The sequence below is a fragment of the Ictalurus punctatus genome, chromosome 23, assembly GCF_001660625.3.
Source record: "Ictalurus punctatus breed USDA103 chromosome 23, Coco_2.0, whole genome shotgun sequence".
Classification (NCBI taxonomy): domain Eukaryota; kingdom Metazoa; phylum Chordata; class Actinopteri; order Siluriformes; family Ictaluridae; genus Ictalurus; species Ictalurus punctatus.
In genome coordinates this window covers 7,032,294-7,057,057 of record NC_030438.2, presented here as the reverse complement: position 1 = coordinate 7,057,057, position 24,764 = coordinate 7,032,294, and the positions used below count along the sequence as shown (strand labels likewise).

The 24,764-nt window shown below is 37.4% G+C and overlaps 1 protein-coding gene across 1 annotated transcript in view; it reads right to left on the bottom strand.

Moving 5' to 3' along the window:
* Positions 1-16,224, bottom strand: part of LOC108256478 (contactin-associated protein-like 2) — a 139,302-nt gene extending 123,078 nt beyond the window's left edge. The window contains exon 1 of the mRNA XM_017453397.3: positions 15,865-16,224. Coding sequence (XP_017308886.2) covers positions 15,865-15,961 — 97 coding nt within the window. The 5' untranslated portion in view covers positions 15,962-16,224. The remainder of the gene's footprint in view (positions 1-15,864) is intronic.
* Between the last annotated feature and the right edge of the window lie 8,540 nt (positions 16,225-24,764).

Here is a 24,764-nt window from a genome sequence, read left to right as displayed (position 1 = left end):
TATATTCTAGTCAATGTTTGGCCTGTAGGCCAGGTGAAATTAAACCAAAGACCTTTAAAATCAATTACCCAATGTTCAGGGCCATTCCTTCAATCCTACTATGGACATGCCTGCTACTCCAAGAGCACACAGTCACTGTCACTCACTGCTTCTCCCAGCAGGGCTCAAAATTGAATAACCAGCGGCCCTTTGACTTATTGATTAGCCTTTTCATCTGGCTCCATTATTATTCGCAGACACACAGGCAATCTGAAGCCATGCCAGCGGCATGTTTCAGGCAAAAAGGCTAACACGGACAAGCTAAAAAGGAAAGTTGGCTCATCCAAGTGCTTTGCAAATCCACAAATGTGCTTCATTCTAAACATTCAGCTGTTTGTATGATATTACTATTATTGTGTTGTAGTATAAATATATTAAATAATATTATTGTGTTGTATTACTATATAGTGTGTTGTAGTGTAAATAGTGTGTTAAAGCATGCCCTCCTGTGTTCTCCTTAATCCTGAAAGGAAGGAAATACTCATTGTCATGTTTTTTTTTTTTTTTTTTTTTTTTTTTTTTTTAATTATGATTTGTTAAATGGTAAATCATGAATAAGGACAAATTTATATCACACAAGCCTTTTCTCATTTCATTGCAATGACTTCACTCTGCTGCCATACCCTCCCCACTACACTCCGTCCCTTTACACGAGAGAAATTATATTTAAGCACACTGTAAAACCGGATAAGTTCATTTAACTCAAAACATTTGAGGAAACTAATTACCTCAAAATTTTTAAGTTGATAAATCAGTTTCTTTAAGCCAAATACACTTAAATATAACAAAAATTTAACTCAAACTTTGTCATTTATTTAACATTTGTCACTCATATTTAATTGTATTTGGCTTAAAGAAATTGATTTATCAACTTAAAAAATTTTGAGGTAATTAGTTTCCTCAAATTTTTTGAGTTAAATGAACTTATCCGGTTTTATAGTGCAATATAGTACAAAAGAGTGATGTTATACTGAATATTGTGATCACACCGTGATTATGACAGCCGTGCCGATATTCGATACAACAGTGTGATATCTATTTAATGCAAAAGTTCTATTAATAAGAAAGTAATATTAATTAACCGACATTTCAGACACAATACGGTGAAACATTTGGTATATTTTTACTCCGTCAACATCCCAAAGCAGTCACAGCTGAACACAGCATCGCATGTCACCATTCTGACTATAGCACATAGTAAGCATAGTTTCAATTAGGGACGCAACGATACAATATTTCTGCATCGTTATTGAGATCCGATTATTTAAAAAATTACACCTGTCGATACCGATTCCGATACTTTGGTAGTTTTGGAATTATTATTTTTTTGTTTGTTTGTTTGTTTAAAATTATTATAATTAATTACACAACTGTGAAAGAAATGTAAATAATAACTATATTCTCTTTGTATCTACATGTTTTCCATGTTTCAGAGTAACTGGTCTTACACATTAACTCACACTGACATTCTTAAGTCACATTAGCTGAATTCTGAACATTAAATTGGTAAGATTTCTTAACTTTCTCGATGTTCTTTTCTCACATTAACGTTAACTGAATTCTGAATAGCCCCCTGTTAGGCTCACGATCACTCATCCAGTCTCTGAGTAACGTTTCGAACTTTTGTGTTGTCAGATTTAAATGTTCTTGTCAAATGCTTACGCTATAGACGGAGTAATATTAACCTTTGGTTGGGATGAAGCTTGCTCCTTTTTAGCTGAAGCAGCCTTCACTTTAGCTTTGACAAGCTCATATTCCTTGCCATGTCGAGCTTTAAGGTACGTGATTGTTTTTAGAGGTAGTTCCACCTCGTGAAATTCTAGCAGTGCAGAGCTTACAAATTGCAGTTCTGTTGTCTTTGTTACCCAATTAAAAGTAATTCCACACAAGAGACATTTTCTTCACAACAGCACGAGGTGCAGGCTAATCGTCCGATGCGTTTATCTGCCCCCTTTTACTTGACAGGATATAATCGACCCTGATAATCATTCGTCTGATCCAACAGTGCAGATAATTGCTTGCAATTGTTTCAATTAATCCCTAGTTTACAAACTGTTGCTAGAATTGGAATTTTATGTTTTATGTCGCGAACATAGATAAGCAGAGTGACACAAACACTGAAAAGGACCAGTGCTGTTATATTAATATCAGCACTCTTGGAATGTCACTTGTCCGATCAAATTAGTGAAACAGAAAATAATTGATGTATAGTTATCAGTCATGCAGAGAAATCACTTCACATGTTCATGTATATGAGTTTACGTTGTCAACATTTACTGCAGTACAATAGAGTTTCTGGGTTCTTTATTGTCTATAGTTTACTGTACAGTATGCATTTATAGTATTTATTGACTTTGTATTGCCTGTCACTGTGTTGCTTTGTCTGACATTGTTTCATGCAACTATATGCACTGTTCGATCAAAAGGTACAGGGTAGTTGTTGGTACCTGGAATAGTGAAGGCTACAGCAGGCAGAAGAGCTTTCTCTTACAAAGCCCTACAGTTATAGAGCAGCCTTCCAATTAGTGTTCGGGACTCAGACATAGACAACACTCTGTGTTGATGTCCAGGCTTAAAACATATTTGTTTACTCAAGCTTACCATGAATAGACTTTCTTTTAGACAAAGTACACAGTATTATTCATTACCGGCTAGTACGCATACCTAACAATCTTTCCCTCTCTTTAACTCCCTCTCCCTCTCTCCTTCTGTCGAGCTATACATGATATTATGGAGATGCCAGTGATCCTGACCCTTTTGGCTCTCTGGACCTGCCTGATCCATCCTGATGCCCTACCTTTGGTTGGAGTTCTCATCAACTGGAGGCTACATTCTGCTACTGAGAATGACCCCACAGCCTGGAGATTTCTGAGGATGGTACCACTTGAAGTACCATAGAAATGGTTTTGGACCTCAATTCCACATGAATAGTTGTGCTGTGGTTGCTGGGACGACGGTTGCTGCGATGGCCTTGGGACTGCAATTACCACATACAATTTTGCACTCAAGTCTCCTTTAGTGAACAGTGGATTAGTTCAACAACCAGACTTCATATAAAAACCATGATGAACTTTCCTTTACTTTTACACTGTCCGTTGTTACCCAGATGAGGACGGGTTCCCTTCTGAGTCTGGTTCCTCTCAAGGTTTCTTCCTCGTATCATCTTAAGGAGTTTTTCCCTCACCACCGTCGCCACCGGTGATTTAAAATCTGTATCCTGTGTTTTTGTAAAGCTGCTTTGAGACAATGCCCATTGTTAAAAGTGCTATACAAATAAAATTTAATTGAATTGAATCGAACATCCATCTGAGAGGAGAGGAATGACAATAAAGCATTTTTTTGTCAGTTCTGCATGCAAGAGCACCCAAGGCAACAACAAAGTCTCCTTAAATGCATTTGAATTCACTGCCTCTTTCTGACGTATTGTTCCATTAACTCTGAATACCTAACATAATTCCTTTTATTCCTTTGGTGCTTTTCTCACACTAAAGGTGTTCTCACTGATGGTCGAGATGAGTTCACCATGCTTCTGTGTTTTCTGTCTGGTATTTATATGCAAAACCCTTTCTGAATTTTAACAGCTGAGAGCCTCTGTACACTCTGTTCAAGTAGAACTATGACACTGCAAGCCCTGGACCTGCTACTATAACAGTGTGCAGTAAAAAAGTTTTAAAAATAAATAAATAAATCTGCATACTGGTGGGCATTAATATGGGATTAAGGGCCATCATGATACCTCTTTTATATCAATCTCTGTACCGTACCTGATTCTATCCAGAGAGAGTGGGAGAAGTGCACTCTGAGAGTGCAAAGAGAGGCGGAGTAGTTTTATTAGGATCATATAACACGCTCTGGCAGATTAATGCCTGCAGCATTCAGACCAACACCATGCAGCAGTGAACTCAGGAATCTCTGACATCGTGGCTTTGCCAAAAAAAACAAAAAAAAACAAATGACAGATAAGACTATTAAGAATAAGAATAAAAATAGATTAAGAACATTTATGCAAGCCTTCTACAAAACACCTCTTTGTGTCTTTGAATTGAAAATGTGCTTTACTGGAAAGAACATCTCATTACTTTTGTAAATCAAGCAAGCCTACAAAGGCTTTTGTTCTTTATACTGAACAAATATAAACCTTGTGGATTGGAGTCTGCCTTCTATCAGAACTGATTTATGTGGATTTTAACGATGTCATAAGTGATACAAAATTGTACAACCTGCTGGAGAACACTTTTGTTTGTTTTCAGTGACCACAACAAAAAACTATTAACACAATGTGGAAATGGAGTTATTAATGATAGTGAGTCTTTATTGATCACATATACATTACAGCACAGTGAAAATCTTTTCTTCACATTCCCCAGCATGTTAGGAAATTGGGGTCAGAGTGCAGTCTCAGCCATGATACAGCACCCCTGGAGCAGAGAGGGTTAAGGGCCTTGCTCAAGGCCCCAACAGTGGCAGCCTGGCACTGCTGGGGCTTGAACCCCTGACCTTCTGCTCAGTAACCCAGCACCTCAACCACCAAGCCACCACTGCCCCTAGAGCATCCAGTCAAAGCCAAAATGCAACTCATAGGATAGCAAGTTAAATAAGTCTTTATGGAAACATGTAGAATAAGTGGTTCGAGTCAGACTTTCAGACCTTTGGAATCGCACATTTATTTCAGCCTCTTTACCACCTTCATAATGTTGAAGTTGAAGTTCAACATAAAGTTGAAGCATCTGCCAGTCAGAGATATGTCTTTGTAAGAGCACAAACTGATAAAGGTGGAAGGTAACAATAAAAATAAAGAGTGGATAAATGTTTTTTTGGGTAAATGTCAACAAAAGGTGTGACACTCTAGCAAGACTTGGTTGCTTGGTTACAGTAGTTAGATTTGATGCACTACATACTTCTTTAATACTAAATCTTCTATAAGAGCAAATAGGGCTGACCACCACAATCGAGACCACCACTGTCCAAGACCAGGACTAGGATGAGACTCTGTGAGGGTTTTGTTTATCTATCTATTTATTTATTTATTTGTTTGTTTGATTATTTATTTATTTATTTACTGAGATTTCTTCCTTTCTTCATTTTAATTGAGTTTGTTTGTTTGTTTGTTTGTTTGTTTTGAATTTTGACTTGCCCTTTGTCTAATGCCATCTCATATTGAATGGATCGGGACATACCATACCGAGTTCTGGTACCCATAAGCTGATGCTGAATCAAAAAAACATGAGTCAGCTCCTGAAAGTTATTTTTGAGTTCAAATTCAGATTTAAAATCCATTTTAAAGAAAGCATCACCGTGCGCATCTTAATAGCTCTTTTTACAGTCCACGTAGCGCATCTCGTCGAAAAAAAAAACAACCGCTTTTCAGCATCGGAGATTTTGCCCCACTGAGTCATCTAAGCTCTGCTTTATCAAACAGCTCAGTCAGCAGGGAACCACACCTGAGTGCTGCTGCTGCCTGTCAGCTATAGGAGAGACAGAGAGAGCGATGGTGGTAGGATGTGTGATCTGCTTTGTCATCACATGATGAATGGGGTTGCGTGAAGATGGAGAGTTCTATACTGTAATACGCAGCACTGCAGGGATTTTAGGAACATGACGAGAGGTGACTTGACTCTACAAGGAGTGCTTTAGGAAGTAACATGACCCAAGTAAACAGGACCCAAGCTGGCCCAGCAGTTCCTGGAACAATGTATGAACAAATCTTCAAATTTTGTTACGTGTGGTGTGTAATTTACAACCAGATTTGGCTGTATGCAGTTTCAATGAATATCTTAGCAATAAGGAAAAAAAGACAAATGTATTGTTGAAATGATTGAAATGGTGAATCTTTCGGCTAGGGGTGTTTATTTAACATTTTTGGAAGGAGTCTCCAGTGTCAGTGACTTTTATCAGAAAAATTAGCCAGGGAATAAATGTTTACAAAGGTTTATAATATGTGATAATAGGAACCTGTTTAGCAGACGTCTCATAACATTAAAATTGAGCTATAAATAGAATAAAGGCACCACATATTTCTTTAATAAATAATCAAATGTAACAGTTTGCTAAGTGTTTTATTGCTTTCATACCACAGCAGGTTGGAGAAGAATCCAACACTGTGTGTGCTGTTATTATGAAAAATACCGTCGCTGTATCAGTAACTGCTTTCCATATCATGTTTGATTCCTTACTTAACTCTTTTACTCAGCTCTGCTGACTTGCAAGCACATATGTTTCGAACATTATTCAAAATAAAGCTAATGAGGGAAACCTAACGAGCACTACCAGTTCCAGCTTTGTTTCAGTTGTACCACGTCACACATCCGAATCCCCAGATGACCCACAGACAGCAGAACAACAGCAGAAGTGTGTTTAACAGTAAGACTCCATTTATCTTACATGTACACTAAAGCCCGAGCTGGGAAAACGGCGGCACACATGCTGAAACTCCTGGGTTTTACTCTACTCACTTAAGTGCTGCACTCTAGAGCTGACAATTAACCTCGCCAGCACAAATGCACCACACACAGTAAGCAAGTCTAACGTGACAGTGCTATACGCTGACCAATTCTGCTCTCAGATCAATAGGAGAGGAGTCAGGTAGAGTTGGACTGAAGCTAGTTTTTAGATTTCCCCTAAAAAAATAAAATAAATAAATAAATAAAACATACTGATACATCAGAATGATTAAATGTCTGGGCCGAGCGTTATTGCTTGCAATTTAAACTAGAATGCAATTTGAAAGATAATAGGTGACTGTAAAAATTAACCCTACAAAGCTGTCTGTATCATATACAGTATGATGTGCACATCTGGTGGGCTCTCATTTCATTATCTATGCAACTGAGATCACCTGTGACATGTTGTATAGTCGTTAGCAGGTGTTGTGTGTCCTCTTGTGGATATTCAGTGAAATACGATTATACTGTGTGTTTTTTAGCAGCTTGTGGTTTTCCTGCAAAAGATCTGAGAAATTCGTGGTTGGATTCAAATAAATCCAGTGAGAGTTACAAAGGACTGACTCTGGCTTCCATAAATGTTAAATAATATTCTTACAGAAAGCTTTGCTATATCAATGATTACAGAATATAGATGCAACCCCAATTCTGAAAATTATGGAAAATTCTTATAATAATAAAGAGGAATGATTTCTAAATATACTTTTATTTGTATTTAAACAAAACCCATATAAAGACAAGGTATTTGATGTTTTACTTAATCAGCTGCATAGTTTTTTTTGAAGATAGGTTGGGACAGGGGCGATTTAGGACTAATAGCGATGTGAGAAGTTGAAATAAGAAGGTGATTTGAAACAGGTGAGGTGAACGTCTAATCGTAGTTTATAAGGAGCCTCCAAAAAAGGCCTAGTCCTTCAAGAGCAAGGATGGGTCGAGACTCGCCAATCTGCCAAGAGATGCGCCAACAAATAATCCAACACTTTGAGAACAACATTCCTCAAAGACAAATCGGTAGGATTTTGGGCATTTCACCTTCTACAGTGCACAGTATAATTAAAAGATTTAAGGAATCAGGGCAAATCTCGGTGCATAAAGGGCGAGGCCGAAAACTACTCCTGAATGCGCGTAACCTCCGATCCCTCAGACGTCACCGTCTTAAAAACCGTCATGAGTCTGCAATGGAGAGCCTGACATGGGCTCGGGAATACTTTGGAAACCTTTGTCAGTCGACACCATTCGCCGCTGCATCCACAGATGCAAGGTAAGGCTTTACTGTGCAAAGCAGAAGCCGTACATCAACACTGTCCAGAAGCGCCGCCAAATTCTCTGAGCTCGGTCTCATCTGAGATGGACAGTAACACAGTGGAATCCTGTTTTGTGGTCCGACGAGTCTGTGTTTTAAATAGTTTTTGGCCAAAACAGTTGCTGTGTTCTCTGGGCCAAAGAGGAAAAGGACCATCCAAGCTATTATCAGAGTCATGTTCAAAAGCCAGCATCTGTCATGGTATGGGGGTGTGTCAGTGCCCATGGCATGTTTAACTTGCACATCTGTGAGGGCAGCATTAATTTAGAATGATATTCACACGTTTTGGAGCAACATATGCTGCCATCCAGAGCAGGACAACGCCAAACTACATTCTGCCCGGGTTACAAGCACATGGTTGCGTAACCAGAGAGTGTGAGTGCTAGCATGGCCTGCCTGCAGTCCTGACCTGTCTCCCATTGAGAATGCGTGGTGCATTATGAAGCGCAAAATAAGGCCTCGTACAGTTGCACAGCTGAAGAAATGCATAATGGATGAATGGGGAAAAATTTAATCTTCAGTGCTGTCTACAGTCCCCAAACGCTTAATAGGTGTTAAATAAAGGAAAGGTGATGTTACACAGTGCTAAACAGTTGACTGTCCCAACTTTTTTTGGAGTATGTTGCAGTCATCTGATTTGAGAAGAGTGTATATTTTGAAAAATAAATTCATTTCACAAAGTAAAGCATCAAATAATGTATTTCAATATAGTACAGAATGAATTGAATTTGCAAATGACTCTTTGTTTATGGCTCTTTATTCAGTACTTTCCCAACTTTTTCGGAATTGGGGTTGTAGAATTGAGAATTCAGTACTTTTCTGCACTGTGACTGTAATCATCTATGAAGGTCCAATTTTCCAGAATGTTCAATTGTAGTCATTTCAATAAAGCAAATGGTGAAATCACCTAAAACACCAGCTGTATTTCTAAGTGAGTGTTCTTGCGCATCCTCTGAGACCTTGGATTATGTTCACCGACTTCTACTTCTGATTAATTGCACTAGCTTTTGGCAATACAATTCCAGTGTGTTTTAACCAGCATGGAGGTGAGAGGCTGAGGTTTAATGTTATTCAGCTATTCAATCAATCAACTGAAACCACCAGCAGGCAAGACTCAAATGCAAGAATGTGAGCTATGTATTAGACGTATCTCAGAAATGTTGTTCCTGTGCACATGTTTTCTAAAGCTTAAAGGAAAAAAAAATTCAAAACTGTCAATCAAAGAACTTAGAAATAGTTCCGTTAGCTACAGTAACGATAATCAACCTCATGTTAAGAACTCACAATTCTCATGATCCTTACTAATGGTAAATTAGTGCCCCTTTCATCATGGAACCATTGAAGTGCAATAAAACAACCTGAAATAGTGATGTCTTGGATCTGTTTTTGATTTGAAAGTCTGTCATTAAAGTCTGATTATGCATTCATGTCAGTAGAAGACATAAAATATGATTTGAACAAGCATATCTAACCAAACTCAATCAATAAACGTAATAAATACAGTCATTACATTAACTGCAACATGAAAATTTTTGGGCAGTCGTCTGTTGGTGCTATCTTTAGAAACTAAATATGTAATGACATATACATAATGAGTTTCAAAAAATAAATGAGATCTGGGGAAAAGCATTTTTTATATTCCCAGTGTGATGTTCCTGTGATTAAAGATGAGTCAAAGACAAGCCATTAGAAGTGTTTACATTTTTCATCCTGTCATTGCTGTCAAAAAGTTTTCAGGAATAAAAACCTGAGACAGCAGTTACTGCCTGTGAAATATAACTTCATTACAAACCCCAGTATGCTATGCATTAGTAAACATTTACAAACTTCTCACTGGATAAATGTTGAAGCATTGCCACTGGTTTTTAGCAGAGTCACACAATGTAGCATATAAAGAAAAACAAAAACAAAACAACAACCATAGTTCAACGACTTTTTAAAAATATGAATCAGCTCGGCTTCTATAGCAGGGCCAGAGAGGTCAGAAAGGTTTAATCTTTAATGTAGATACATGTACAGAGGCATATGTGTTTATTAATATTAACTTAAGGGGCCACTTATCAGAATGGAGCCAGATTTTTTTTTTATACATAAACAAACTAATCAAGGAATAACATAGAACAGGTGAGCACAATCAGGTAACAAAACAAATCAAAACATGAGCATACGGCATTCGTTCATTGCTATGGGAATAGTTTGAATGCAAAATAGAAACCGTGACATGTTTATGACAGAGCTTTCGATTTTCTTATATTTGATTTGTACAGCTATTCCACTATAACTAACATTAATAATAGTACCTCCTCTATGCATTCTACTGTAGTATGCACTTTTGCTGATACAATAGACGAACTATAGTAGTCACGTGTATGCAAGGTGTAAATTATCACAGGTGCTCCGCACTAGACCAAATGGGAATTTTGTCTCTAAAGTTCGGGGGTTCAGCTCTGGAATTCTACTAACTGAATTGTGCCAATTCCCATTCACACTTATCAAGCACAAACTGTATAATGGAATGACAAGGCAATAAAATCAAAAACTAGTCTATGGTTTGTTTTAGTTTTTTTTACACAGGATGAGGGAGAGACATGTGGCTGAGATCCTGAACGACACACTGGAGAGAGAGAGAGAGAGCGAGAGAGAGAGAGAGAGAGAGAGAGAGAGAGAGAGAGAGAGAAGATTTGGTGAACAAGAGAACAGAAGGTGAAAAGAGGACTGAAGGACAGCAAAATGATGAGGAAGAGGAAGGCTGCCAAATATCAGATAGCGAACAAGGGAAACATGTGTCAATCAGTGGTCCATGTCTGTATCAATTTATCAGAAAAAGCCCTATTTTCTTTCCTAATCCAATCAAGACAGTGCTGTGAGGAAGGCGGTATATTTTGCCACTAACAATGTTGTTGCAATGTGTTTCATCGATAAATTGCCAGCATTGTCTTGGTCTTGTTTACTCACATACCCTATCCCATGTCCATATCCTCCTCTCCCACAATCCCTACTCTAAAACAAAGATAAAAGCCAAAATCCAAAGGGTTAACTCGGTATTTGAAAGAAGCAACTTGTCAACTGGCAAATTATTATGGTCTGAGGAAAATGCCCCATACAATATGCCCCAGACATGTTGCTTATATACAATACTATGTGACAGTGAACCACAATGAACCATAAACGACTTTTTGGCCTGGTGCACAGGAGGACCAGGCCAAAGACATAGCACAGCTTATTCCAATAATATGTTGCAAAAATAACATCGAGCTGGCTGGCATGCTGAAAAAAACGGCTGTAAAAAACAAAACAATACAAAAAAAAAACAGTAGCCATCACCGTTATGTGATTTACAGTTAAACTGAAAGCTTCCAATGAAGCATCTACTCAAATATAAACACACTCTGACCCTACAAGGCATAGGCTCCACGAGACCTCTGAAGGTGTGCTGTGGTATCTGGCAGCAAAACATTAACAGCAGATTGTTTAAGTTGCAAGGTGGGGCCTCCATGGATTGGACTTGTTTGTTCAGCACATCCCATAGATGCTTGATCAGATTTAGATCTGTGGAATTTGGAGTCCTGGTAGGTACTAACCACCGCAGATCGGGAACACCCCACAAGACCTGCCATTTTAGAAATGCTCTGATCCAGTCGTCTAACCATCATAATCTGGCCCTTGTTGAAGTCTCTAAGATCCTTACACTTGCCCATTTTTTCTGCTTCCAACACATCAACTTCAAGACTGTTCACTTGCTGCCTAATATAATCAATGTTATTCACGTCACCTGTCAGTGGTATATGTGAATTGATCATAAATAGGAAAGCCGGTTAAATGTGTGTTGATTGCGATTGCTTCGTAAGGAAGCTTAAGCAAGAGTTAACCGTAACTTCAGATAGAATCCATCATAAGAAATATGTGTATATATGTAGATGTTTGATTTTCGCAAATCCCATTCATTTGAACTATGAAAAGGTACATCGAAATATGGCAAATTCTCTTGTTCCATATTTAATTTATATATTCACTATTAAAAAATGTTGGTGTTACTGACAAATTAGATTTTTGGTGGGGTTTCATTGACACCTTGTTAAAAATGACACAATCTGGCCTGGTTGTGTACGCTATATCCTCCATTTTTGGTCATATCTGACACAAGGGCACTCCCGTAAGAGCCTTTCAACCACCCAGTACTCATTCTAAAAATACCCAGAAGTGGACAACAGCCAGGGACACAAAAACAGGTCAATGAATTCTCTTTGATAACATGCATTACCCCGAGGAAGGGACAAGCGGGAAAGCACTGTATACTTTGCAAATTAGCCAGTAGGCTAATGGACAGCTAGCCCTCCAGCCACCTCAATAAGTGATCCAAATCCATTAGTAGCTCTTAGACAGGCTATCCATGGATAAAAGAAGCATGTGAGAGCGCTCTACTATGCGAATCCCTCATCTTCCACAACCACGCCATCATTTTTAAATAACATAGTGAAGTCTAAGTGAGTATCATCACTATGATCTGAGAGCTAGCTTATATGGATTGGAGTTAATATCATTCAGGATGGCTTCTTGAGGACTATATCATGAGAAGTGGCTTATTTCTTGCCATGACGCGTAGCAAGAGGACAATGCTCTGATATTAGCAGTATATCTAATATCAGTGCACAAAATGCCCTGTGGAAACATTTGCCATTTTAAGACAGAACAAGTTTTTCCTCAGGCTATAGATAGTGAGAAATGTTCTGAGATAAAAAAAAAATCGTTTCCTTCTCAGCTCAAGAACGAAACGCTGGCTGACATTCAGCATGGTGCAGTTAAACAAGGGGACTGACATTCAAAGAGCAGAACAACACATAGAAGAGTCTTGGGCTTGTCTCTGCTGAGGGGCCACACTTCAGATGATATTATGCGATATGAAAAAGGAAGGACAATCTCTTATAGCCACTCGCAGAGATTAAATATTTTACTTTTATTTTATTACAAGTGGTGGCTGAGACAGGCGTAGGTGGGGCAATCCCAGCCATTAAACAAGCTAATAACAAGTTAATCTATATTAACATTTTACATTCGACATACATTTTAAATTCCATTGAAATATTAATGACCTCTTTTGAGTGCCAATTATTTTTTTAAAAGACGTTGCTATTTGTCAGATAAGCTTCGATGTTCCATTGATTCAGTTGCCTTCATAGAGTTAATATGGAGCCTTGTGGACAAAAATGGGAATTGCAATAAGTGCTATTTTCTGGCCCACTGGGACAGGAATCATGCTGCCCCAAGCACAATCTATTAACATTTTCAGTGGAGGAGGAGCAACAGCTAGAACAATTGATTGCAAGGTTGCCAGAGTCACATTTATATATATATATATATATATATATATATATATATATATATATATATATATATATATATATATATATATATAAATTTTAAAAAATACAATTACATCAAAATGGCCTCGATTAAAAGTACTCCACCATTGCAGATATCTTGTTTTATAATAATAATAATAAAAAAATAAAGAATTAAACTAAGCATGAATTAAATCTAATCAATTCATTAGCTGTCCCACCAGGCAAGTCAAAGCTTCAATAAGCTTGCCCAGTCTTGTGTTATGCATGCCTGGAAGTCCAATTAACTAGGCTAAAAAGCTTCAAATTGCTGCAGCTAATGGTTCATATGTGGTTCTCACGACTTGTAATTTCTCATTCATTTTTCACACTTATAATAATTTTAGAAGGAAGCCAAACAGTGCATTTTTTTTATTCAAACAGAACAGCAAATGAAGAGCTATCATGTACAATTGTATGTTTTTAGTTTGCTTTTAATCCACTCCATATCCACTTTGTCATGAGTGTGTCAGTGAAATGAAAACATTCCTTCTTTGTGACTATATCTATAGAAATACTGATGATAATCATAAAGCAGCACTGAATATTATACTGTAAGATTTTCGTTTATAAGAAAAACAGAACAATTCCACCGTTATACTTTAATTTGTCGTTGTAAATTATATGCAGAACTTGATAGAGGAACCTCCTTAACTGAAGTCTTCAATCATATACACGTATTGTTGTGCAATAATTTACATGCATGTAAGAAATAAAAAACAACAGGACTGTTTTTGGAAAACAATCCATGACTTGGTGGTTCATTTCCAAAAACAGCTTATTTCTTTTATACCACAGGTATTTCCATCCATCCGTGCATTAGAAGTTAAACCTTGCAGCCAGAACTACTTTCCGATCTACTGTTTCTATCTCTGACCAATCAGAATGGAGCATTCAACAGCACTGTGGTAAAACTCTAATAAAGTAATTCAGATATAATCATATTTGGAAATGTTGCCGATATTATTCCGAAAGCTTTCAACATCTCCAAGGATTTTTCCTGCCAGAGCATATAGGAGGGTAAAAATAGGTTGCAGGACAAATGAAGACTACATGATGATGTTTCAGGTTGTCCATCACAGGATTACGAATTTGCTTCAAATAAACCACAGTGTCTCTGATGAGCCAAAATCCCCTTCTGCTCTGAAGTGACTGAATTGTTCAGTGGGTGCAGAGGGATTAGTAGATTGTCCTCCTTTTTTTTCCAGACCATGTCATGTCGAAGCACTATGATTAAACGTGCTCTGGAATTGTAGAGTATCTCTGAAAATTCAGGATAAGCTTACTCAAAAATAAAACATAGACAATTAATAAAACGTATACAGGATAGTACATTCGTAGTCTGAAGCTCAGAGAGGTTTCTCGTTGAAATTTAAAACAATTATCCTGACAAGTTTAATATCGCTGGGACATCCATCAATTTTCCATATCACATATACTACACAGGATCACGAGGGAGCCTGGAGCCTATCCCAGGGAACTCAGGGTACAAGGCAGGGAACAGCCTTGACAGGGTGCCAACCCATCGCAGGGTACAATCACACACACATTCACACACTAGAGACAATTTTGGAATGCCAATCAGCCTACAACGCATGCCTTTGTGTATGTTTGGGAGGCTGAATCGGGGGAGGAAATCTCCGAAGCACAGGGAAAACATGCATACAGAGAGGAGGCAGGATTCGAACCCCCAACCGCGGAGGTATGACGCAAAGGTGCTAGCCGCTAAGCCACCATGCCACCCTGCACTGGAAGCTACTCACGTGAAACTCACTAGACAGCTAACAATATATGAGCAGCAATGGCAAAACATGACCAAAACAATAGAAAAAAATATCCTTATTATCCTCAAGCTGAATTTTTCAATGTCCAGGTCAGGCTGATTAATGACAAAAGCAGAACATAGTCGTTTCCTTCACCTGCAACACAATCCTTAGAGGATCATCATATAGTCAGAAATGAAGAATGTTATCGCTAGTCATTATACAATCTGTACAGTGTTACAAGTAACACATGATCTTAAAAGACAGCTGTAATTGCACCGTCTAAAAACAGCTTCAGTCAACACTCATAACTTTTAGGCTCAGACTTATGTTCGGAAAAGAACTGGTTCTATTTCCTTCATGCGACTCTTACACAGCACTACACATGTTATAGATGTTAAGTCGGTGATCGTCAACAAGCAGTTCCAAAGTCAATTCTAATCGTCGGCTACTTTTATTAACCGCCACTTTTACCATACAGTCGATATAAAAAAGATATATTTTCCACTGCCATTGGCTTCATCTGCATCCTCTACCTGCTGAAAAAAGCACTCGAAGGTTTATAAACGTGTATGTTGCAGATGCAAGTTCAGGAGACCAAGATGCTCTTTAGACCCTGACACACTGTATTTCTAATACAACATTTTGCTGAGAGTGTGTAGTTTCAGGTGAGTGTGATAATGAGAGTGTGAGTGTGAGATAATAAACAAACCGCAAAAACAAATCATATATATATATATATATATATATATATATATATATATATATATATATATATATATAAAAATATATATATATATACATATACATATATATATTTGTTAAAGACTATTTTCCCCCCACTGGCAGCCAATAGGACAAAAATGCATTCACAACACCTTCTCATGCACTGGACATGAAGATGCACTCTCGTCAAACAAGCCCTAAAGGCATCAACTTACGGGTGGATGGAGAAGCAGCGTGAGCACTGATGCTGATGCTGAAGATCCAGAGGAGCCGGATGCATCCCGAGCGCACCATCCTGATCTGCCTCTCCATCCTCCAACACACTCCTACAGCCCTGCTCTCTCTCTCTCTCTTTCTCTCTCTCACACACGAACACACGTGTGGTTCCTTCTGCTGCTCACCGATGCAGAAAGCAGCAGTGACTCCACTCAGAATTTTACACCAAAGGCAATAAAAAGCGCAGCTGTTCAGTGCATCGAGAGCTCAAGCCATGTCGGGATGAAGTGTCAGCTTTCTGCTGGCTCCTGAACTTATACTGACTCTCCTCTCCTCACAACTGCAGTGTAATAAGTACAGCAACCCCCCTCCATTCTGGTCTGCATTGGTACTGTCCAGAAAGCAGTTAAAGCAAGGGCTTTTTTTTTTTTTTTTTTTTTTTAATGCACAGATGATCCACATTTAAAAAAAAAAATTGTTTCATTCATAAATTTCACATGTAATTATGTGAGTAATATGTGAAAACCATCCAAAAGTGTATTTCAGCTTATTTTGCCCTGAAATAACACGTGAACTTAATTTAACACACATAAAAGTAGGTGAAGCATATTTGATCACATTTAAAGTTAAAAAAAAAAAAGAAGAAAATGTCATTTGAAAAATGACACCACAGGTATCATAAACAAATAACATATGCAAATAAATATATGAATCTTGTGAAAATACAGATAAAAAAATGAAATTACATGACCTACCTGTGGAAGGAATATTTGGAAATAAGTGAAATGTAAAAAATCATGTGTGAAAAAAAATATATATATATTTTAAAAGCACTAAAAAAAGTCCATTACATGTGAAAAAGTGTCTAAAAACCACATGTATAAATTTAATTGGACTTTTCTGTAACTGTGAACAAAAATGTGGATCTCTTATGGAAAATATATCACACGGAATAAAATTATAATAATATAAGAATAATATGTGACCATATATGAATAATATAAGAATAACATGTGACCAAATATGAATAATACAAGAACAACATGTGACCATATATGAATAAAATAAGAATAACATGTGACCAAATCTGAATAATATAAGAATAACATGTGACCATATATGAATAATATACGAGTAACATGTTACCATATATGAATAATATAAGAATAATGTGACTATATATGAATAATATAAGAATAACATGTTACAATATATGAATAATATAAGAATAATGTGACCATATATGAATAATATAAGAATAATGTGACCATATATGAATAACATGTTACCATATATGAATAATATACGAATAACATGTTACCATATATGAATAATATAAGAATAACTTGTGACCATATATGAATAATATAAGAATAAGTTGACCATATATGAATGACATAAGAATAACATGTTACCATATATGAATAATATAAGAATAATATATGATTATATATGAATAACCTAAGAATAACATGTGGAAACATGAAAATGTGGAAATAAATGAATCATGTGAAACGATCCCATGTTGAAAATTATATAAAAGGGATAGCATTCTGAGCATTCTGAGTATCACTGGCTTCATGCTCTTCATATAATCACACCCTTGTGCATTTCCATCCATCCATCCATCCATCCATCCATTTTCTGTACCGATTATCCTACACAGGGTCACAGGGGAGCCTTGAGCCTATCCCAGGGAACTCGGGGGAAGTTGGGAGACACCCTGGACGGGGTGCCAATCCATCGCAGGGCACAATTACACACATTCACACACTCATTCACACACTTTGGACAATTCGGAAATGCCAATCAGCCTACAACGCATGTCTTTGGATTGGGGAGGAAACCAGAGTACCTGAGGAAACCCCCAACAGGCGGAGCAAAAAGAAACAAATTATTCGGCCATATTGTGCCCGAAGTATCAGTTAAATGCTGTGTCTTTTTTTTTAGAGAACTGTTGTATAAAAGAAATATTGCACTCACTATGGTGCGGTTATATTCATATATTAATATATTCAGTATAGACACACTCTAGCTTGTGCAGTATTGCTTAAATGTAAGATTTAGTTTGTCCTTTCTTTGTCCTCATCTGGAAAGATGTCCCCAAAAGTTATTAACAGTGCTTAAACAATATTTGGTACACTTATTATGCACAGGGAGTCATCTTGAACTCTGCTCTCTGCTGCATGGAAATGAGATCAATTTAAATAAAAGCTCTGGTTTTATTCTGAGGACAGCTCTGAAGCTATAAACATCACTTTTTTTTTTGGAGAGGAAAGTGCTGATGTCATTCATTTCTAAATGCTGAACAGAGTCACTGTTTGACCTGTCTACGGTTCGATTTTACCCTAAGGAAGAAATGATGTTTATTCCTGGTGGGTGTATGGCCATTCTTTCTAGCTGGAGATGAGTTTGGAAGAAGATTGGAGAAAGAACAGATGATGCTTTTCCAATCTTCAACTGTCCAGTTTTGGTGATTCTTTTCCCAATGTAGCCTCAGATTCCTCTTCTTGGCTGAGAGGAGTGGAATCGGATGTAGCATGTAGTCTCAGGATTCAATGTGTTCTGCTTTCTGAGATGCTTTTCTGCTCATCATGGTTGTAAAGAGTAGTGTATGTTTTTTCTTTCTTTCTTTCTTTCTTTCTTTCTTTCTTTCTTTCTTTCTCTAATGATTTTCTTTCTTTTCTTTCTATTGATTATTCAATAACTTATGAACGAATTATTTATTGTCTTTCCTTTTTCCATTCTTTACTTATTGGTTTCTTTCTTTCTTTCCTTAATTATTGATTGTTGAATTAATTATGAAGGAATTATTGATTTTTTGTCTTTCTTTCTTATAACATTTATTTAATCATTGGTTTTGTTCCTTATTTCTTTCTTTTTTCATTTCTTTCATAATTAATTATGTAATTATTTTCCACTATTGTTTTATTCTTTCTTTTATTCATTCTTTCTTTCATTATATTCAATTGTCTTTCTTTCTTTCTTTCTTTAATTATTGAATTATTGAATAAATTATGAAGGAACTATTGACTGATGTCTTTCGTTCTTTTTTTATATTTTTATAATTCTTTTTCATAACATTTATTTAATTATTAGTTTGTTCCTTCTTTCTTTCTTTCATTCTTTCATAATTAATTATTTTTAAAAAATTCATTATTTTATTCTTTCTTTCTTTCTTTTTATTCTATTGCCTGTCTTTCTTTCATTCTTTCTTTAATTATTGATTATTGAATTACTGAATTAATTATGAAGGAATTGTTGATTGATGACCTTTTTTATCTTTTTTATTCTTTTTATAGCATTTATATTATTATTGGATTCATTATTTCTTTCTTTCATAGTTAATTATTTAATTATTGATATTATTTATTTTCTTCTTTTAATTCTTTCTTTCTTTCTTTTGTTTTGTATTTTGAAAACTAACCTAGGCTACAATGCATTTGTTAAAATCTCCACAAATTAATCCCTTACTTTAATTTTTAATTACATACAAGCGCATGCATAAAAACCACTAGGCTCGCAAGGAAGGAAACTGCGTCAACACAACGTCTCCACTCACCACTGAGAAGAAAATCATTTCTCACTCCAGTTTGTTTCAATGCCCATTTGAGATGCTTATTAAACTAGACATCCAACTAGGTGTTGGATGAATATCAGTTGGCATGAATCCTCTACACTGAGAAGGAAATAAGCAGCTCCTTCTTATATCCACAACAGGATGGAGGCAAGAATGAACACAGCAGTGCTTTGAAATCAGGAACGAACTGTGTGTGTGGGAGCAATTAAACCCGATCACAGAACTTCATAAAGCAAAGAGCTGCACAGTCTCTAAAGGTCCCTTATCTCCAATGAAATTCATTAACGGGCGCAGCAGGTAGCTCTGCTTGTACGTGTGTGTGTGTGTGTGTGTGTGTGTGTGTGTGTGTGTGTGTGTGTGTGTGTGTGTGTGTGTGTGTGTGTGTGTGTGTGTATGCGCTGCTTTGGTGAACATGTCTGGATTGTGCACTCCCACTGTACACTAAACCAGTTTTCCCTGCTTCTTTACAGTAATACATTTACTTTAAATCGCTGCACTGCTTTAATCGCCCTATAGCACAATCCTATAAAATAATAAAACAGTATTTTGCTGTGAAATTAATCACATATTAAATTTTTTTTTTTCTACAGTGTGAGAACCATGCAAGAAAAATGCAAAACATCTAACACAAACCTGGGAAGATTTCTTAGAAGTAATAATAGCTATCCATATAAATAAGGATGTATGTAATAAAGCTTTGACGACTATTCCAACCCCAAATGCTAACCCTTCCCATTCTCTGTACATTCTTATAATTTATCCATCCATCCATCCATCCATCTCCTATACCGCTTTATCCTTCTTCAGGGTCACAGGGAACCTGGAGCCTATCCCAGGGAGCATTGGACACAATCACACACACACTCATTCATACACTACGGACACGCCAATCAGCCTACCATGCATGTCTTTGGACTGGGGGAGGAAACCGGAGTACCCGGAGGAAACCCCCGCAGCACGGAGAGAACTCCACACACACACAGGGCCACAGTAGGAATCGAACCCCTGGCCCTGGAGGTGTGAGGCGAACGTGCTAACCACTAAGGCACCATGCACCCTCTTATAATTTATTAGATTAACAAAAAAAAAACTGTAAAACACTGCATTTGGCTTTTCACAGCCTTGGACTGGTCCCATAATAAAAATCATAGTATATGAACCTGAACATTTGGTCTGGTCCAAAGTGCACCGGAGGTGATTACACGGCCTGCTCGTGTCCTTGAGCGGAGGCCGCGTGACAGATGGAACTTGATAAACTCGGATAAGTGCAGGGAGGCTGTTTTAGTGAGTGATATTTCAGTGTTCTGCCTAAAAAAAAAAAAAGGTTCTGCTAGCCTGGGTTTATTACAAGACTTCTTAACAGCACAGGGTAAATGAAACGTTTTATCAGATATACTGTATAAAATGTCAGTAGGAGAAGCTTCACAGCTCTTAGAAGACTGAAACGGCAACAGGAGAGTTTCACTGTGTTTAATTTGTATGTCAGATCAGTGACATGAAGATATGAGGACTGAACCAGGGTGGATAGCTTCAGCTAAAACTGGTTTATACTGCATGATTTTCAGACCAATTTTGCTATTACAGACAAAATAAAAAATGTAAGCGCTATTGCAACCTGGAATTTTTTTATTAACATCTAAGAGTGTTATCAATGCTAAGCCACTAATAGGAGGACAGTATAGGATTACACAAAACTCATACAGTAATGGCAGAAAGCAATAAAGCAATTAATAAATTAATAAAGCAATTAAATATAAAATAAAATAGACTTCACTGTGTGACATACACAATGATTCTTATAAATTCACAGAAGTTATTCATTCCCATGAGTGAGTGAGTGAGTGACTGACTGATTTTCTCTTTGTCTTTTGTTGTTTGATTAACATTAATGACACAGGCAGCATCAGGTTTATTTAGTGACTGCTGTCACTTTAAGACCTAATGCACAGATCCAATATACTGTAGTCCCCCCCCCCTGTTTCCATTCACTTTAGATATAACCGACTGTGTTTGCATGAATACTTGCATTTTGACACGGTGTGTGTGTATTTATTGGACCGTCCAAGCGTAATAAGCCGCTAAAGAGAACTCAATTCAGTACTCGCACGATGAGGCGGCTTCCTGTGTGTGTGTTTCAAGTGTGGCAGGGAGACATTAATTAATTTCATGTTATCTTAATTTTAAGCTGACATCCCACCTGGCAAAAACGCATTTCAGGGAGGTAGTTCCACCACCCCTGCAACTCCATCTCACCCGTGTATATATATATATATATATATATATACACACACATACACACACACACACACACACACACACACACACCTTAAGCAAGTCTACAGGGAGTTTGGCCTCATCACGTAGGACATCAAAAGAGTAGCTCCTTAGCAGTTTAAATAACATTAGCTATGCTAATGAATAAATGACGCCTGTTAAACTTACCTCAACGTGTCTTTTAAAATCATTTAACCCACCACGAACAGTCAAAAAGTCACTGTTGAAAACGTATCGCTGTTATTTTTGACCCCTATGAAGCAGGGGAACACTTTAGTGTAGTTTGGTGTCTATTTTGTTGGACACTCTGCCATGATGCTGCATAACACTACAGTGATACTGAACTACAGCGGTACACTGAACTGATGGATGAACTGAAGAGAGAGAGAGAGAGAGAGAGAGAGAGAGAGAGAGAGAGAGAGGTCTACTTTAAAGCCTGCCTACAGAGAAAACTGATAAGTCTAGCTAGCAGAAAGAGAGACCAATCAGGATACGCTCTCTGTCTCTCTCTCGCTCTTGTGACTCGTTTTCTGCTCCTACTGGTCTCTCACTCTCTCTCTCAAAAAGAATCGATTTCCGGGTTATTGTATATAACTTGCAAGCCGTCAGAGCACCGCTATCTAGAGACTCCCGGAACTTCCGGGAGAGGTGGGATGTCTGCTTATGTTGTTATTTATTTTGTATCTTTCTTTTCTTGTTACACATGATGCGGACTCGACTATACTCGGGAAAAGTCCTATACTCGGACTATACTCGGAGTCCAAATTGTCTGAATCTGTGTCAAATTCGAGTACAAATTTACCAGAATGCATGACAAGTCCGAGTTTGTTCATAATTGAGTCTGAGTCCGAGATTGAGTACCCCAAATCTGGTGGCATAGCTAAGGTGAGGATTTTTGCTATGAGGAACAACTCTTATTACCGAGTAAATGTAGATTGTATTAGTGCATCTTCTAGGTAAATACACCATATACACACAAGCACACACATTTTATTTGTTTGTTTTATTTTGCTTTTCAAATGCCGTAACTTGCAATGCAAATAACCCATACAGATCCTATGAAAAACCTATTGTCATCATATCTAATAGATAACAGTTACAATAGGATAATATGATTTACAGTGGATACATATATTAATGGAAATATTACATTATCATGAAAGGCAAATTGCATATTGTACATAGGCAAAGATTTGAGTGAGTTAGTTAAGTTTACAACTTTTAATTTACAATTTCTAAATTCTGTGAAATAAGTACAGAAAATACCAAAGCAAAAATAATTCTTATGGATACTATGTAAAAAGTTTATAGCAGACTGTTATTATATATTATATATCATATCTTTGAGACAAAGCACTAATATGATTAACATTAAAAATGTAATTCTTTAGAAAATACCAGAGCACATAAAATATATTAGAACAAATACTACACAAAGTCAGTACATTTCAGTAAATGTCTGTTGCTACACAAACTTTAATCTAGTCCAAGTCGAACAAAATGGCGTGCATCGCACTTTCTCTTCTTCCTTTCTTCTCCGTCTTGTCCCATTTTTTGTCGCAGTGAAGCACTACACCTTGTGAGAAAAAAAAAAACCCAAAACAACTTCACTTTACAGGATATCAAAATGTTGTATTCAATTATGCTCTACCCGTCATCATAAATGCTAACAGTGCATCATATTATTACTTTTGTTACTGATATTAAAGGTATTGGGAGTTGAGTAACTTACCCTTCTTGTTAGTAGCAAGCGAAGGTCATTTCGTCATTGCAGTTTCTGTTCTCCAAAATGTAATCTCCAACCTTTAGGGCTCCACAATGGAAAGGTCTGATGGGGCATGAGGGCACTGAGGTCAGGTTCCCCAGAGGATCCTGGTTCACCCAGAACCATAAGCCATCCATGAAGCGCAAGCCTGTCCATACACTGGGTGTTTGACTACTCGTGATCATTTTCTTGGCAACAAGCAGGTCATTGTTGGTGGTCAGGCTTATCAGGTCATTGTAGTGTGTTCTGCAGTACTTCAGTGCTTCTTCCCAGCTCGCCTTATTCTGCACCACGGTTATACCAGACAACCATGTGTAACAGATGAATGACAAACCATCTGAACAGTTTTCAACAGCAACCACGGAATTTGCCAGAGACACACAAAGGTCACTGTCCGATATCGCCAGCTCACTGATTTTCAAACCTGCATATTCTAATTTGCTTCCATCAGACCACTCAGTATAGGCAGTCTTCTGCAGGCTCCTTCTAAGGCCAATCCAGTTGCGATGAGAAGAACAACTTCCTACATTGGAATTCAACATATTTAGCTCCTCCAATGAGTTAATGGTCGCCAGGTCTTCATAATGGTTTCTGCAGTATGTCTGAGCATCTGTCCAGTTCAAAGCACCATGCACAACAACATATCTTCTCACGAACAGACAAGTAGCTGCTCCTGTTATAGCCGCAAAGAGGAGGACAGCATGAACAGCCTTCATCTTCTGATGCGATGTGTTTCAGCTCTGTTCTGAACAGCTCTGGGATGAAATCACTCACAGAAGCAGTAAATAAAAGAAAATGCAAAACCCAGATGCACAACTTTGAATAATCGTCACAGGAAATGACCCATGCAAACATTTGCATTTACAGACCATTACAATACACGGCATTTGGCGCTCATCCTTGTGTGATACGTGTTGTATTCTCAAGCTAGTGCAAAAAGGTTAAAAGCTAAGAATCTACAAGAATTCCCAATGACACTTCGGCGTATGGAGTCATGTGTCTAAAAACTATGTGTACACAAGTGATCATTCACGTTAAGTCCTTGTGATTTTTCTGTAAAGGCGGTAATCGCATGTTCATAACAAGAGCATATCAAAGTTGACTGAAAAACATTATTTCTTGAAGAAAGCAGTTTCAACATTGACCAACTCAGTCAGTGTTTAGTGTAAAAGTCTACAGCTGCATAATTCTGACAGCATGCTTTATTGCAATGTAATGAGCATGAAAGAAAACATACACACTCATATATTCAACATCTGTTACAGCTGTATGAGCGGCTC